Genomic DNA, 16,359 nt, shown 5'->3' on the forward strand with positions numbered 1-16,359 from the left:
TGGACGTCTGGCTCGCGACGGGGTCTCTGATCCATAGCTGGCCCTTCCAGCCTCACTCTTCCTCTTCGTCACAGGGCAACGATAAAAATCATCTCTGCTCGCCAGGGTTGCTGTGGAGACATCTGATAAGGCATGCAGTAGGCGCTCAATAAACGCTATGTTCCTCCCACTTCCTGTGCAGACCTGAAGCTGCGGTCACGCTTTGAGGGAGCGAGGCCAACCTGCCATCCAGGGTGATCTGAGGACGTGTATTCAGTTGTTATCCTCAGTCTAACGGCCCGGGAAATGGGGCCAGCTCCGCCCTCTAGAGGATGCCTTGCTAGGAGGCTTGGGGATGTCACCGCCCGCACCAGGCAAGGAGGGCAAATGGAAGTTCCCTTCCTGGCCAGACCCGGGGTGGGCCGCGGGAGCGGGAAGCCTGGGGGTGAGGAGCCTGGAGGCCACATCCGGCCTGGCTTTCCAGTGTCCGTTTATCTTGGAAACTGAGGTTCATAGCCCAGAGGTAGGCACGGGCTGGCTCTGGGGGCTTCTGGCTCTGGGGGCTTCTCTGGAAGCTTCTTTGGTTGCCCCACTCTCCCCTACTCCCCTCATGCTCTTGTTTAGAATCTGAGTCCAGGGACACAGGCTGAGAAGAGGGCACTGTAGGGACAGGACGCGAGCCCTGCATCTGGACTCGGGGAAGAGATCCGGGACGGGAGAGATAAGGAGGAGCGATCGAGGCCTCTGGAAGCCCGGCAGGGGGTTGGGGAGGGTGTGGTGGGGGGAATCGTTTGCTGTCTCCGGTTTCTGTCTGTGTCTCTGTCTTCACTTCTCTCTCTCTCTCCTGTCTCTCTTCCGCCGCCCGCCAAGCCCCCAGTTCCACCTCCCAGCATCCATCGTCCCTCCCCTGGGGTTTTTTTTCACTGGACCCCGCACTCCGTCCTCGGGCAAGTGGTTCCCCGCGGCACGCACCGCGTTCAGAGACCTCCAGCTGGCCCAGCTCGACGTCAGGGGGAGGGGGGAGAAGGCGGGGCCAGAGGCGGGCTCGGAGCCCGGGAAACCGGAGCCCGGGGCACCCTCCGAGGCCCGGGGGAAGAGAGGCAGGCGGGAGGTGTGAGCAGAGTTCTGCAGGGCCCCCGCAGGAGGAGGCAGGCAGGGGAGCCAGCTCAGGCGCTGCGGACGAGGGGACGCCTGAATGCCCGGGGCCGCCCCTTGGGGGGGTCACCGGGAGGGCGGGTGTAGAGGCGGCGCCGGCGGCGGCTGCCGCAGACACCTCGGGCCTGGCGAGCGGCGCACGCCACACCAGGGTGCAGCCGTCCTCATGCGCGCGCCGACGGCGCCTGGCACTCATGCGCTCCAGTGCAGCGCCCCGGGCCCGGCCCCGGCCCCGGCCCCCTGCCCTGGCACTGCCCCCCGCGGGCCCTGAGTCCCTGATCCACTTCTCCTTCAGCGACGAGGACACCTGTTGGTACCCTCCAGGCAGATCTGTCAGGTGGGTGGCCCTCGGCCTGTCCTTTCCTTTGCCACCAGAGGCTCTGGCTGCTGGGTGGGTAGGGGCATTCTGTCTTGGAGGAGCCCCCAAAGTGGCTTCCAGGGTCTGCCTGCCACGCCTTTCCCTGTCCCTAAACTGTCTGGGTGCTGCTGAGGGCTTCCTGCAGGTGGTGCCCCCCAGAAGCAGTGCTGGATCCTGCCCTCTTCCTACCTACCCAGGGTAGGATCTTTGTGCCCCTAAACCTGGGCTTCTGGCATTCATTCTGGCGGCAAATATGGGTGTCCAGCGTCACCTGGGCTCCACTCCCGGGCCACTGGCCTCAAGCCAGGTCCCTCCAGCCCTGCTCTGCTCAGTGCCTCCAGCCTTACCCTCCCTCCTTCCTTGCTGGGGCAGCCAGGCTGAAAACCAAGCTGGGGTGGGGGTGGGGAAGAGGTTCCTGCTGGAACTTGGGAGGGGTATTTAGAATCAGCTGGGCAGTGCTGGGGCAGAGACACGATCTTTAGGGTCTCAGAATTCTCAGGGTACTCCAGCCTTATTCTTGCTCCCTGCACCAACCTCTTCAGACACCTGGACACACACGCTCTCCAACAGGGGGACACACGCTCCGCAGACACAGTCACACAACACACAAACATGGACACTCTCACAGGGTAATCGGGGTCACCTGGTGTTTACCATGCTAGGCATGGGGCTTCTGGCTGCTGGGACCAAAAAGAGAACCCCGCAGTTGACCCAGCATCATGGTGACAAACATACCGTAGAAACCCTAGTCTCACACTACAGTGACTGCAGGAACACACACTCTCATCACAACAGATACCCAGGCCTGAGTCTCACCTGCACATGGCCATACATAGGACCATTCATACCTCATAGCCACTGAAGAGTCGGGGACAGTCACAGCACGTGTGTGGCACATAGGTACACTGTCCCAAGGTCACACAGACCACAGACACACACACAGATATGTTCACACAGATCCACACAGGCACCACCAACACCCAGACTCCTCTCACAAATACAGACGTGCAGATCCACACAGACAACTGTCTGCACTGAATACTCCTGAACACACACACACCCTGACTCACACACACACAGACCCTCCTTGCACACCCAGCCCCACAAACAGCCATGTCACCTGGCACCACGCGCCCGCCTGGCAGACACACACCAGCACCCGCCCCCAGCCTCCGTGTGACCTTCACAAAGCAAATGCCAGGCCTTTCCATAAAGGCTGCCCGGCACCTCCTACGAGGGAGTCAGGTGGAGTGGGGCAGGGAGCCCGGACATGCCAGGCCTGCCTGGGGAAGACAGACACCGGTGATTTACTACCAGGTTCAAATCCTTGCTTTACCACTAGCCGAGTTACTCATCCTGTTTGTGCCTCAGTTTCTTTCTCTGAGAAATGGGGCATTAGGGCTTGTTTGGGCATAGCACTGTGCCTAGCATGTGACATTCAAGAACATTTGACTACATTCATTGTGATGATTTTTATCAACTGGGACATGTCCTCTTTCCCTACTCTCCCCACCCGCCGCTGCTTGTTTGTTTCCCATCGGCCCCTGTGGCAGAACTCTCTGAAGACTGGATCTGCCCCTGGGCTGCACAGTCCTCAGGAGGCCCAGTTTGATGCTTTGGGAGCCCAGGTGGGCAGGCCTAGGGGCCCCAGAGGAGTGAAGGCAGGTAAAAACTTCATCAAGTGGTCAGCCTGTCCAAAGGGGTGTCTTGGAGAAGTCATTTCCTTTCTGGTGAAGTATCTGGGCGTGCGGCTGTGATGTCAGGGCCTGTTGGCTGTCCCGGCTGCAATTTGTGGCTTTGGGTCTCATTGAGACATTGCTGGAACAGCTTCCAGCCTAACTAGTCACTATGAGCAGTGGCAGGTCAGGGAGGGATGAGTCCCCACAGCTCCAGGGTCTGACTCTGAGGGGCTGCTGAGACCCACCCACCCCCTTCTCAGACTGCAGTTCAACAAACCAAACCCTCTCCCCTCTCCCCTTCCACAGCCCAGGGGACATTAGCTCCAGGAAGCACAAACAGCAGGACCCCAGGGAACCTCCTCTTCCCATCCCGGCCTCTGGGCTCCTGCTTACGTGAGCTGAGTCCCCATGGGCTGCAGGATCTGCCTACAATGCTAGTTGGGCATCCTCAGGGCTTGGGTCTCACCTTCCCTGAACTGTGGCTCCAGTTCTAGGGGCAGAGGTGAGGTCCTCAGTATGGAGGACTCTCCCCTCCCCAGTGGCACTCCGCGGAGCCACATAATCCAGGCTGGGCCTTGGGAGGTGGGACATGGTTCTCAGACAGCAAGGCCACCAACCCCTTGCTGCCCCTCTGTGCCTCAGTCTCCTCATGGAACCAGGATGTTAACAGAACTCGACTCACAGGGTTGGTGGGAGACCTAACTGAGTTCATGTGTCCAAAGCTCTTTGATAGTGCCAGGGACACGGTAAATATGGAAAAAGTATCTTATAATTATATACCTCAAAGAATCTAACCTGGCACCTGGTACACAGTAGGTACTCAATAAATGGGCATTATCATCAAAGACCCAAGCTCATGAGCTAACCATATTTTTTCCTAAGAGTGTTTTTATTTTTTTTAATTTACTTTGAAAAATTAACATACAGAGGGGTAGGTATATAGCTAACTGGTAGAGTGCGTGCTTAGCATGCTCGGAGTCCTGGATTCAATCCCCAGTACCTCCATTAGATAGACAGATAGATAGATAGATAGGTAGATAGGTAAGTAAATAAGCAAATGTGACAAAGATAAAGATGCACTGTTTAACTACGTGAAAAATTTTTTTTAAAACTTAAAAAAATTAACATATAGTAAATTTCACCCTTTTTAGTACACATTGAATGAGATTTTTTTATTATGATGAAATATATGCAACATAAAATTTACCATTTTAACTTGAATGTGAAATTCAGTGTCATTAAGTACATTCAATTTGTGGTGCAACCATCCCCACCATCCATCTCCATTATGTTTTCGTTTTCCTATACTGAAACTCTGTCCCTTTAAACACTGACTCCCCATTCTCCCTCCCCCAGCCCCTGGCACCCACCATTCTGCTTTCTCTATGAATTTGACTGATCTAGGGACCTCATGTGAGTGGAATGGTACAATATATGCCTTTTTGTGTCTGGCTTATTTCATTTAGCATGTTTTCAGGGTTCATTCACTTTGTAGCCTACGTCAGAATTTACTTCTTTTTTAAGACTGAGTAATATTCCATTGTACACATACACCACATTCTCTTTATGGGCACACTGATGGTCATTTGAGTTATTTCTACCTTTTGGCTATTGTGAATAATGCTGCTCTGGACACTGATGTACAAACATCTGTTTGTGTCCTAACTTTAAATTCTTTGGGGGTGTATGTACCTAGGAGTAGGATTGCTGGATTACATGGTAATTCTGTACTTAAGTTTTTGGGGGGCTGCCAAACTGTTTTCTACAGTGGCTTTATATTCCCACCAGCAATGCACAGATATTCCAGTTTCTCCACATGCTTGCCAACACTTGTTATTTTCCTTTTTTGTTTTTTTAATAATAGCCATCCTAATAGGTATGTAGTGGTGTCTCATTGGGGTTTTGATTTGCATTTTCCTCATGACTCATGGTGTCGAGCATCTTCTCATGTGTTTATTGTCCATCTGCATATCTTCTTTGGAGAAATGTTTATTAAAGTGCTTTTCCCACTTTTTAATTGGGTTGTTTTGTTGTTGTTAAGTTTTAGGAGTTCTTTATAGATTCTAGATATTAATCCCTTATGAAAAATGTGATTTGCAAAACTGTTCTCCCATTCTGTGAATTGCCTTTTCACTCTCTGAACAATGTCCTTTGCTACACAAAGGTTTTAAACTTGGGTGAAGTCTAACTTATTTTTCTTTTGCTGCCTGTGCTTTTGGTATCATATCCAAGAAATCATCGCTAAATCCAATGTCATGAAGCTTCTAAGAGTTTTATGGTTTTACCTCTTTATTTTTAGGTCTTTGATCCATTTTGGGTTAATTTTTGTATATGAATAAGGTAGAGATCCAACTTCATTCTTTTGTACGTGGGTCACCAGTTTTATTGAATGGTCTTGGCTCCCATGCTGAAAATCATTTGACCCCATATGTAATGAGGGTTTATTTCTGGACTCTCTATTCTAACCCAATGGTCTATACATCTGTCTTTATATAGTTCCACACTGTTTTGATTACTGTAGCTTTGTAATAACTTTTGAAATCAGGAATTGTGAGTCCCTCAACTTTGTTCTTCTTTTTTGAGATTACTTTGGTTCTTTAAGTTCCTTGACATTCCATATGAATTCTAGAATGGACTGTTTTTTTCTACAAAGAACATCATTGGGATTTTTATAGAAATTACTTTGAATCTGTAGATCACTTTGGGTAGTATGGACATCTTGACATTATTAAATCTTTCAATCTATGAATATGGATGTCTTTCCATTTATTTGTTTCTCTAATTGCTTTCAGCAAAATTTTGTGGTTTTCAGTGTACAAAGCTTTTGCCTCCTTGGTTAAATTTATTCCTAAGTATCATTCATTTTGATGCTATTATAAATGACATTGTTTGCATAATATCCTTGTTGGATTGTTCATTATTAGAGTATGGAAAAGCAACTGATTTTTTGTGTGTTGATTTCATATCTTGTAACTTTGCTAAATTCATTTATTAGTCAGTTCTGAGTTTTGACACATGTAATCCCCACCACTGGTTTCTTTCTCTTAGCAAAATTTATTTGAGACTCATCCAAATTGTTTTGTGTATCAGTAGTTAAAAAGGAGACCATTTCTTTCTACTCTTGCAGAAAACTTCTGACACCAAATATGCATTTTTTTCCCCACACCAACCAATTCTCCAGTTCTCTACAAAGATCAATTGGGTGAACTACAATTTAATTCTGACACTAACCAGAATTAGCGCAGATCCCACAGGTTAAGGGCTCAGTCCCACAAGACTTCTCCCACTTTAGGTGTCAATATCAAGTTCAGGTTGTCACCTGTGCTTCTAAGTAACCAGCTATAAATCAGAGGTACCCAAGACCCCCTACTCCTTGAGTCCGATAATTTGCTAGAATGGTTCACAGGACTTAGGAAACCAGTTACTACTTACTAGATTGCTGGTTTATTTTATTTATTTTTAGGGATTTTTTTGGGGGGGGAGGGTTAATTAGGTTTGTTTGTTTATTTATTTTTAGAGAAGATACAGGGAATTGAACCCAGGACCTCATGCATGCTAACCTTGCACTCTACCACTTGAGCTATACCCTCCCCTCGGTTTGTTTTAAAAGATAAAGCTCAGGAACAGCCAGATGGAAGGGATAGGTAGAAAAAATCTAAGGAGAGGGACATGGCGCTTCCCCAGGTGCACCACCCTCCCAGCACCTAGATGTGTCCAGCAACCTGGAAGTTCTCCAAACCCTGTCATTCAGGAATTTTGATGGAGGTTTCATTATGCAGCCTCAAATGACTAAATCATTGGCCATTCCATTGGTGATTAACTCAACCTGCAGTCCCTGTCCCTGAAAATTCCAACCCCTCTAATCAAGTGGTTGGCTCCCCTGGCATCCAGCCCCCATCCAGCGGCTGTCCAGGAGATCCTAGGGGGCATCACTTCATTAGCATACAAAAAAGATACTTTTTACTGTGGAGAAGATTCCCAGGAATTTAGGAACTGTGTGCCAGGAGACCAGAGCTGAGACCAAATACGTATGTTTATCATTACACAGCACTTGTGGTCCCTGACTTACAATAGTTCGACTTAGGATTTTTCAACTTTACAGTGATGTGGAAGCGATACCCATTCAGTAGAAATCATGCTTCCAGTTTTGATATTTTCCCAGGTTAGTAGCACGTGGTCTGATTCTCTCTCGAGATGCTGGGCCGCGGCAGTGAACTGCAGCTCCCAGTCAGCCAGCAATCAGGATGGTAAACAATTGACAGACACTTACAACCATTCTGGACCCAGACAACCATTCTGTTTTTCCGTTTCAGTACAGTATCCAATAAATTACATGACATATTCAGCAGTTGATTATAAAAAGGCTTTGTGTGAGGTGATTTGCCCAGCTGTAGGCTAATGTAAGGGTTCTGAGCACGTTTAAGGTAGGCGAGGCTAAGCTATGATGGTCAGTAGGTTAGGTGTATTAAATGCATTTCGCTGTTGATAGTTTCAATTTACGATGTATTTTTCAGGACATAACCCTATCATAAGTCAAGGAAGATCTGTAGTTCGTTTGGGTTTTTTTTAATTGCTTAATAGTATTCCATGGCAGGGATCTGCTACAATTTATTTATTTATCCATTCTCCAGTTGATGCACATTTGGTTTGGTTGTTTCTAATTTTTGGTAAATATGAACAGAACTGCTTTAAACGTTAGTAGGCAGGTTTTTGAGTGGACATATATTTTCATTTTTCTTGGATAAATACATAGGAGTGGATTTGTTGGATCGTCCAATAAGTGTACATTTAATTTCATAAGAAACGGAACAACTGTCTTCGAGAGTGACTGCACTATTTGGCATTCCCATCAGCAATGAATGGGAGTTCCAGTAGCTCGGAATCTGTCCCCATTTGGTTTTATTGTCAATTTTTGTTTGTTTGTGAAGCATCCTAGTAGGTATGAAGTGATAGTTCATGATTTTAATTTGCATTTCCCTAAGGTTGATGTTTCTTGTGCTTATTTGCCATCTATATATCTTGTTTGGTGAACTGTTCATACTTTTCGCTCATTTTTTAATTGAGTTGTTTGCCTTTTTATTGTTGAGTTTTCAGCATTCATTATATATTCTGGATGCAAGTTTTTGTAATATATTTTCTTCCAGTCTGTAGCTTGGCTTTTTATTCTATTTGTTGTTGTTGTTGTTGTTTTCTTTTTCTTTTTCTTTCTATTTTTGGGGAAGGAGCCCTTATTCTCTTGACAGTGTCTTGTGCAGAGCAAAGTTTTTCAGTGTTTTTAAATTTTTTTTAAGTTTGTTTTTAGAAGAAGTTTGAATTTTTGACTACTTAAGATATCTGGTTTCCTTCCTAAAATTGGAGTATCTGGTTGCTCAGGGTCCCCAGCCCCTGGGAACATTTGCTCTAATGGGAGAAATGTGCTCTGAGAGTGGTCAGGTCAGCAGAGGGCAGCAGTTAACATTTTGGTCTGAGGAATCACAGGACTTGGGTTCAAATTCTGACCCCACCATGACCTGGCTGTGTGACCCAGAGCTAATCATTCTCCTCTCTGAACCTTAGTTTCTTCATCTGTAAGATGGAGTCAATGAAATCCTTCCCCATTCCCCAACCCCAGGACTGGCCCAGAAATAAGGCTCAATATATGGAAGCTGGTATCTCTATCCTGGTCTAGGAGAGTTCAAACTTATTTCTCAGCAGAGGGAACGTTCAAATAAAATCTTATGCTGACATTCAGCATGTAGGACCAGAAAGGGGGGCAGGATTCTGCTTCTTCCCCTAGTCCCTTGCACCCACCAGAGCATAGCCTGAAGTCTGCTGGCCAGTCTAACCCCCTTACTTTAACAGAGTAACAGACCAGAGAAGGCAGTGGCTCTCCCTAGGCCACACAGCAGGTGGCAGGCACACAGCTCTCCACTCTCATCCTCAATTCTCCATATCAATTGCCCTGCTGAGTTCACTCCCCAAGTGGCGTATATGAGCCTGATAGACTTACAATTGCCAATGTTTTTTGAGCTTCATTAAAATAAATACAACTTACCTGACACATTCTATATTTTACTTCTTCACTGTTTGCTTCTTCAATGTTTTTAGGCACCATTCTGAGCATTTTATTTTATCTGTGTGGACGCTGGTCACCTGGATGACCTGAGGCAGGTGGTGATTATCCCCATTTTGTAGATGAGGAAACTGAAATTCGGTCTTTCCCCGAAGCCACACAACTGGAAAGTGGTGCAGCCAGCTTCTCCCTGCCTCAATCCTGAGAGTCTGTCTTGCCAGTGCCAACAGCCTAGGGTCCTGCTGTATCCACTGTGTGGCTGTGTCTCTGTCATCTGTATGTCCTCTCCAGCCCCACCAGTTTCCTTGCTGGTCCTCAAACAAAAACCAAATCCTGCCACAGGGCCTTTGCACTTGCTGTTCTCTTACCCTGGAGTGCTTTCTCACTCCTCCTGATCTGTGGCCTGCTCCTTCTCTTTCAGGCCCTGCTCAGATGTCACCTCCTCAGAGAGGCCTGCCCTAACTACAACAGCTACAATCACCTCTCCAATAACTTGCTCTCACCCACCTACTTTTAATTCTCTGCATGGCACAATCCAGACCATATATTGATTGATTCATTTATTCATTCATACATTGATTCATGCCATAAACATTTATTGGGCATCCACTGCATGCCAGGCCATATTCTTGGCCCAAAGGATACAGCAGTGAACACAGCAGACAAAAATCTGTACTCTGCAGAGCTTACTTCTAGAAAGGAAGACAAATAGTGAAGAAGTAAAATATAGAACGTGTCAGGTAAGTAGTATTTATTTTAAGGAAGGGAAATGAGAAATACTAGGTGAGAGACAGAAATTTTAGATGAGTTGGTCAGGGGAGGCCTTCCTGAGGAGGCAACATTTGAGAGGAGTCCTGAAGGAGATGAAAGAGGAGCCATTGGAGATCTGGGCAAGGGAAATAGCCCGTGCAAAGGCCCTGAGGCAGGAATATATCTGGACTGTTTAGGGAACAGCAAGGTGGCCATTATGGTTGGAGCAGAGTGAGTAAAGGGTAGAGTGGGAGGTCATGGGGCAGGACCTTGTGGGCCACAGTGAGGACTTTGGCTTTTGCTCTGAGCGAGCTAGGAGTCATAGAAGGTTCTGAGCAGAGAAGGGATGTGACCTGACTCAGGTGTTCACAGGCTTCCTCTGGCCACTGTTGGGGAGCAGACTGAGGGGCAAAGACTGGAGCTGGGGACCAGAACAGGGGCAAATACATTGGCCCAGGCAAGTGATGAGGGGGCACTGGCCAAGGAAGTGGTGAGAGGTGGGCAGATTCTGAATCGATTTGGGCAACGAGGTTGACTTGAGGTTCAAAGGAAAGGGTAGAGCCAAGGAAGACCCCACAACTTTTGGGGTGTGCATTGCTGCTAGGTTAACCTGTTTATGTCCAGTCCTCCCCATGTCATCTCTGTGAGGGGCAGATTTGTCACTGCTGTGTCCCCAGCTTCTGCAGCAGGGCCTGGTACACAGAGGTGCTCAGTAACTGATCTCTGTAAACTCCCTGTCTGCTGTCTCTTTGGGGCTGTCTGTCAGTCTTTAATGTTCTCTATCTCTGCTAGGAATTTCCTTGGTCCCCTTATTCCTCTCGACCTGCCCCCCAGCGTTATCTCAGCCCCCCTGACCCCTCTTCCCACCCACCCCTTTCAGCTTCGAGGCGGAGAATGGGCCGACGCCATCTCCAGGCCGCAGCCCCCTGGACTCGCAGGCGAGCCCGGGCCTCGTGCTGCATGCCGGGGTGGCCACCAGCCAGCGCCGAGAGTCCTTCCTCTACCGCTCAGACAGCGACTATGACATGTCACCCAAGACCATGTCCCGGAACTCGTCGGTCACCAGCGAGGCGTGAGCACCCCCTGTCCCTACCTGCCAGCTCTTCCAGGCCTGGCCCCAGCACAAGCTGCCCTTCCCAGCAAGGAGTGGGTGCACTGCCTGAGTTCCCCTGCCACCTGCCCTCCCCAGTGAAAAGTAAATAGACCCTAATTCCCAGTCAAGGACTTGGTCCCTTTATAGCAGATCCACCCAGTGAGGTACAAGTGCCCACCCTATCTCTGCCCCTACTTGGCTGCACTGAGCCTCTCCCTCAGGCCCAGCCCCTACCCAACCTGCCCAAGCCCACTCCTACCCAGTGGTGTTGGGGGCCTGGCCTCACCTCAGCCTGTCCCTCCAGCAAAGAGGGAACCCAACTTGAGCCCCTCCCTGCCACTGTTTCACCCCCAGAGTGTCCACCATGGCTGAGCCCCCTCCCACTTCCCCACTCCAGGCTTCCCTAAGCCAGTCCCCCTCTTAGCATGACCACCTGTTGAGGTATGAGCACCCCCAAGACCTGTTGTGCCCCCTTCCCTCTTACTGACTCCTCCAGCCCAGACTTAGCTGTGAGCCCTGGAGGCATCCATCTCACCTTCCCCCAGCTCCTTCCAGCCCTCCTCCCCCCTCCCTACCCACTGCCCCCACCAACCGAGCCCTGTAGTGTGTTCACTGCCCTCCTTTTGTCTCTGTACCCATCCTCCCCACCCCACCTACCCCCCTGAGCTCCCCTCCCTAACCACCATTTCCTTCAGGACCGGCCCCTGCAGCGTGGCCACCCTTGTGAGGTGTAAGTGCCCTCTCCCCTCCCCACAGAGCCCCCTTCCTGCCCATCAGCCACCCAGGGCCCAGCCTCTGCAGAGTGACCACCCTAGAAACTTGTTTAGCTGACACCCTAGCCCCTCTCCAGCCCAGACCCTCGGGGGTCCCACTGTGAGGACCCCTGACCTGCCCCTGTCCTTGCAGGCATGCAGAGGACCTCATTGTGACGCCGTTTGCCCAGGTAAGACCCCAACCTTAAGGAGGGATGGGTCTCCAACCCTCCCCCATGCTTGGGGACAGGGGCCCAGCCCCAGCTGTCCCTCTGCGTGGACCCCTCTCCTCACTGCTGCTCCCCGACCCAGGTGCTGGCGAGTCTCCGGAGCGTTCGCAGCAACTTCTCGCTCCTGACCAATGTGCCCATTCCCACCAACAAGTGAGTGGAGGCTGGGCCCCAGTGTCTGTGATCATGAGGCTCAGCACACCTGGGCCCAACTCTGCGCTGCCAGGTGACCTCAGGCAGGCAGCCACTTGACCTCTCTGAGTCTCTGTTCAAGCGACAGCTCGCTCTGAGCCAGTAAACCCTTGCGATTCAAATACCTGTGACGTGAAAACTTTTATACATACAGATAGAGGGGTCTGGACACGTAGTGGTCAGGCCATGGGTAGCCAGGCACCCCAGCCTCTGGGCCACTCTTGGCCCTGATGCCAACTTGCTGGGACAAATAGCTTCCTGTGGTGCCTCTATTCCCCTTCCGTAATGTGGGAATTTAATAGTTTCTCCATGGGATAGCTGCCGTAAGGAGTTCAAAAGATGAGCTATAGAAAGTGCTAGAACACTGCGCAGCACGTGTAAGAGGTCACTAAATAGAAGTAGTTCTTATTATTTGCAGGCAGGGGTGCAGCTGAGCACTGCTGGTCCCTCTGGGAGTGGGGGGCTGAGCCATCCTCAGGTTCAAGGAGCTGGGAGGAGGGACGGTCGGGGAAGCAGAGAATTTGGAGACATAGGACCTGACCCTACCGCTGACCAGCCGCATAGTCTTGAGGAAGCCTTGAAGTCCTTGGGCCTCAGTTTCCTCATCCGTAAAATGGGCTGTGGGGCTCTGTGAGAGGCTATGGGCAGCATACATGGCAACATGCCTGGGTCACAGTGAGTGCTCCGAAAAAGGAAAACGAGCACTTTTCATGGAGAGAGGAAGGTAGGGATGGAGATGGGGGGGCTCAGGCTGATGTTGGAGCCCCTTTCTTTACAGGCGGTCCCCGCTGGGTGGCCCAACCCCCGTCTGCAAGGCCACACTGTCAGGTAACCAAGCCCAGGGGGGTTGGAAAAGGGCCCTCTTGCTGCCCCAGTGGGGGTCCCATCCCCTTTCCAAGCACCCTACTCCCCTGGCGGGCCCCATCACCTCTGGGGGTCTGCAGGTGAACCCTCCCAATCACTGTCCCGCTGCCCCTTTTCCAGAGGAGACGTGTCAGCAGTTGGCCCGAGAGACGTTGGAGGAACTGGACTGGTGTTTGGAGCAGCTGGAGACCATGCAGACTTACCGCTCCGTCAGCGAGATGGCGTCCCACAAGGTGTGCAAGGCCTGCGGGGTGGGGCCAACGGCTTGGGGGCGGAGGGGTTCTGGGGACAGGGTTGACTGTGGGGCGTGGCTGGTGGGCGGGGTCAACCTGGGCATAGAGCATATGCGATGGGGCCATTCCCTGGGTGGCAGTTTGAGGACTTGTAGCTCCTATAGATTATGACTTCTCCCAGGGCTGGAGGAGCCTAGTTTGTGTGTTTGTGTGTGTGTGTGTGTGTCTGTCTGGTTGTACATTTTTTCGCAGGCGACCATCTCTCTTGGAGGGCGTGGTTGTATGTTTGTATGGTCTATAAGTGTGTATCTGTGGCTATGGGTTTGTGTGACTGTTGATTTGTTGGCTACACATTTGCAGCACGGGTCGGGTTCTGGGAAGAGCCGTTAGGAGCAGCATGTACATGTGTATCTGTGGAGAGTATATGGGTGTGTACAGGCAATTATGCGGGGCTGTAAGTGTATGGGGCTGTGCTGGAGGGCTGGGTATGTCTAGAGGTGTGAATTGGTCTAGGTGTGAATCTGGGTATGTATCTCCATGTGTTTGTGAGTGTGTGTGTGTGCTTGCAGGGTTTCAGGGGAGGGTGCAAAGCTTCTAAGTACAGCTGTGCAGGCTGTGCACTGAACAACTCCAGGGGGTACCGTTCAGAAAGCAGACAATGTGAACGACGCTTCCTGGAGTTGTGCAGCGTTACACCAGCCCTTGTGGGAGGATGCCTATCAGGAAATGAATGTGCAGGTGGGAGTGTCTGTGTTGTGGGGGGTGCATACGCCTGTGGGTGGAGGTTTGTCTGGGAGTCTGGGAACATTCGAGTCTGAGGGCGATTGTGTCCCTCAGGGTGTGTTGAGCATCTGAGAATGTGACTGTTTCTCTGAATGTAGGTCTGCAGGTGTATTTCTGGGATGATGTGTGTGTGTGTGTGTGTGTGTGTGTCTGTGGGTTTGTGCATAATCCCTTATGGATTTTGTTTAAATATTTGATTGATTGATTGATTGATTTTGCTTTCAGGGGGAGGTAATTAGGTTTATTCACTTACTTACTTATTTTAATGAAGGTACTGGGGATTGAACCCAGGACTTCATGCATGCTGAGCTAGACCCTCCCTCCTCCCTTATGGATTTGTCAGGGCACATTTGTGTCTAAGGCCACATGGGTATTTGTGTTTGTTTGCAAGTGTGTCTGTGAATATGTTGAGTGTGTCTGTGTGTCCAGGATGAGTATTTGGCCCTTAGTGTGTGTCTCCATATCTGGGTATGAGTCTGTGTTCTTGGAAGGGGTGTGTCAGAAGGCATTTGTATCTCTGTGTTCTCAACTGTATACCTATAAACATGTTGCCATCAGAGTTGTAACTCTGTGTGTGTGTGGTCAGTGTAGGACTGAAAGCATTTTGGTGTCTGTGTGTGTTCAAGGCTGTGAATGTGTCAAGTGTCTGGCTATATTGGTGTGGAAGGTGTGTCTGAGTGTGTGTGGACCATGTGGGTGTGTGTCTTTGTTTCTGGGTGTGTCTATGGAGAGGGAACATCCTCTCTAGGGGGTGTGTGTGTGTGCCTCCCTGCCCATCCCCGGCAACCCCACCTGGGTCCTGCCTGAGGCCCGTGGGCTCCAATGCCCCTTTAACGCCCCCCCCAACGCCCGGCACCACCTGACATCGCATGCAGCCTGCCAGTGCTGCAGTGAGCGCGCACACGCACGCACACAGGCGAACACACAGAGCCCAGAGCCTCGGAAGCCTCCTCCAGGGACCCTCGCCCTGCCCCCTCCATGGGCAGGGGTCCCCGGCCGCCTCCAGCCACCACCGCAGCTGCGGGGAGGCCCATCAGGGCCAGGGGCTGGCGGATCATGTAACCAGGGCTGCTGCTGGGAGCGCGGAGGGGAAGGGAGCCCCCAGCCCTGCTGGGCTGGCCCAGGCCCCTCCGCGGCTCCCCTTTCCACTGCCCAGCACCCGCCCCCACGGTAGCTGCTAACCCCCGGACTCCCCAAGCCCAGCTTCTGTGTGCGGCAGCCCTGAGCGGGGCTAAGACTCCAAGATGCCCTTGGTGGATTTCTTCTGCGAGACCTGCTCCAAGCCGTGGCTGGTGGGCTGGTGGGACCAGGTAGGGGAACTCAGGGTGGAGGATGGGCAGGTGACCTGGCCCTGGCTCTCCCACCCCGGACCCTCCAGCCCCCAGTCTGAGCTTGTGTGTGTAGCTGTGCACGTGTGTGGCCTGGAGATGAAGCCTTGTGATTGTGTCTATGTGTGTGGCCCAGGACTGGGCGTGGATGGCGGGTGGCTGGGGGTGTGGGTCTCTCCCCAAGTGTGATTGTCAGTGGACATGCGTGTGTGTCTGCCGTGGTGTGGGGCTGCCTTGACCATATGCTTGTTTGCCTGGGTCGTGGCGTGGCCCTGGTGGCTCTGGCTGAGATCATGTGGCTCTGATTGTTTTGGGCCATGTTTATGAGCCCAGAGCTGTGTGATTTTTCTGGGGCATGTGACCCCGAGTGTCACTGACTGCCTTATTGTGTATGCTCCCTGATTTGTGTGTCTTGGGCTGTGTAGAACTGTGTTACATGGGAGTCTGTGACTCTGTGCAATTGCGTGACTTTGTGGGTCCATCTTGTGTGTGTATGGGTGTCTCTTTATGTGCACCCAGGGCCTCTGGCAGCACTGGGAGGAGTGAGTGCTGGTCCCCAGGCACTCGGGCTCACCGTTCCTGCTGAGCATCCCTCCTGCCTCTCTGGGCAGGGTCTGCTCCTGCCTTGGGGGTGCTTTGGTGGAGCTTGGGGGCGGGGAGCTGATGCCCTTTCTCATGTACAATGTCACAGCAGACGCTTGTGTGAAGTGATATAGGGAGACCGGGAGGAGCCCCTAAGCCTGGTTCTGGGTATACTCCATTCATCTGTGCATCTTTCCACCCCTCTGAGGTTGGGGGAGTGGGGGCTATGATGGGAACCCCCCTCCCCTGGGTGACTGAACTAGGGTTTCCTCAGCTCACTATTCTTCCTGCTCCGGACAGACCTCTCCACCCAGAACTTCCAGACTGCA

At 51.1% G+C, this 16,359-nt stretch overlaps 1 protein-coding gene across 4 annotated transcripts in view; it reads left to right on the forward strand.

Annotated features, from left to right (window-relative positions):
• PDE4A (phosphodiesterase 4A) overlaps positions 1-16,359 on the forward strand; it is a 41,964-nt gene that overhangs the window by 17,306 nt on the left and 8,299 nt on the right. For 2 of the 4 annotated variants that reach the window (XM_072947669.1, XM_015241037.3), the window contains 5 exons: positions 10,854-11,045; positions 11,973-12,009; positions 12,131-12,201; positions 13,019-13,068; positions 13,225-13,337. In XM_072947669.1, coding sequence (XP_072803770.1) covers positions 10,854-11,045; positions 11,973-12,009; positions 12,131-12,201; positions 13,019-13,068; positions 13,225-13,337 — 463 coding nt within the window. Of the gene's footprint in view, positions 1-1,251; positions 1,472-9,644; positions 9,964-10,853; positions 11,046-11,972; positions 12,010-12,130; positions 12,202-13,018; positions 13,069-13,224; positions 13,338-16,359 lie in introns of those variants that run through there. The other 2 variants (XM_072947672.1, XM_072947670.1) reach the window with 2 other exon arrangements.

This window comes from Vicugna pacos, chromosome 22, assembly GCF_048564905.1.
Source record: "Vicugna pacos chromosome 22, VicPac4, whole genome shotgun sequence".
In the NCBI taxonomy this organism is placed as follows: domain Eukaryota; kingdom Metazoa; phylum Chordata; class Mammalia; order Artiodactyla; family Camelidae; genus Vicugna; species Vicugna pacos.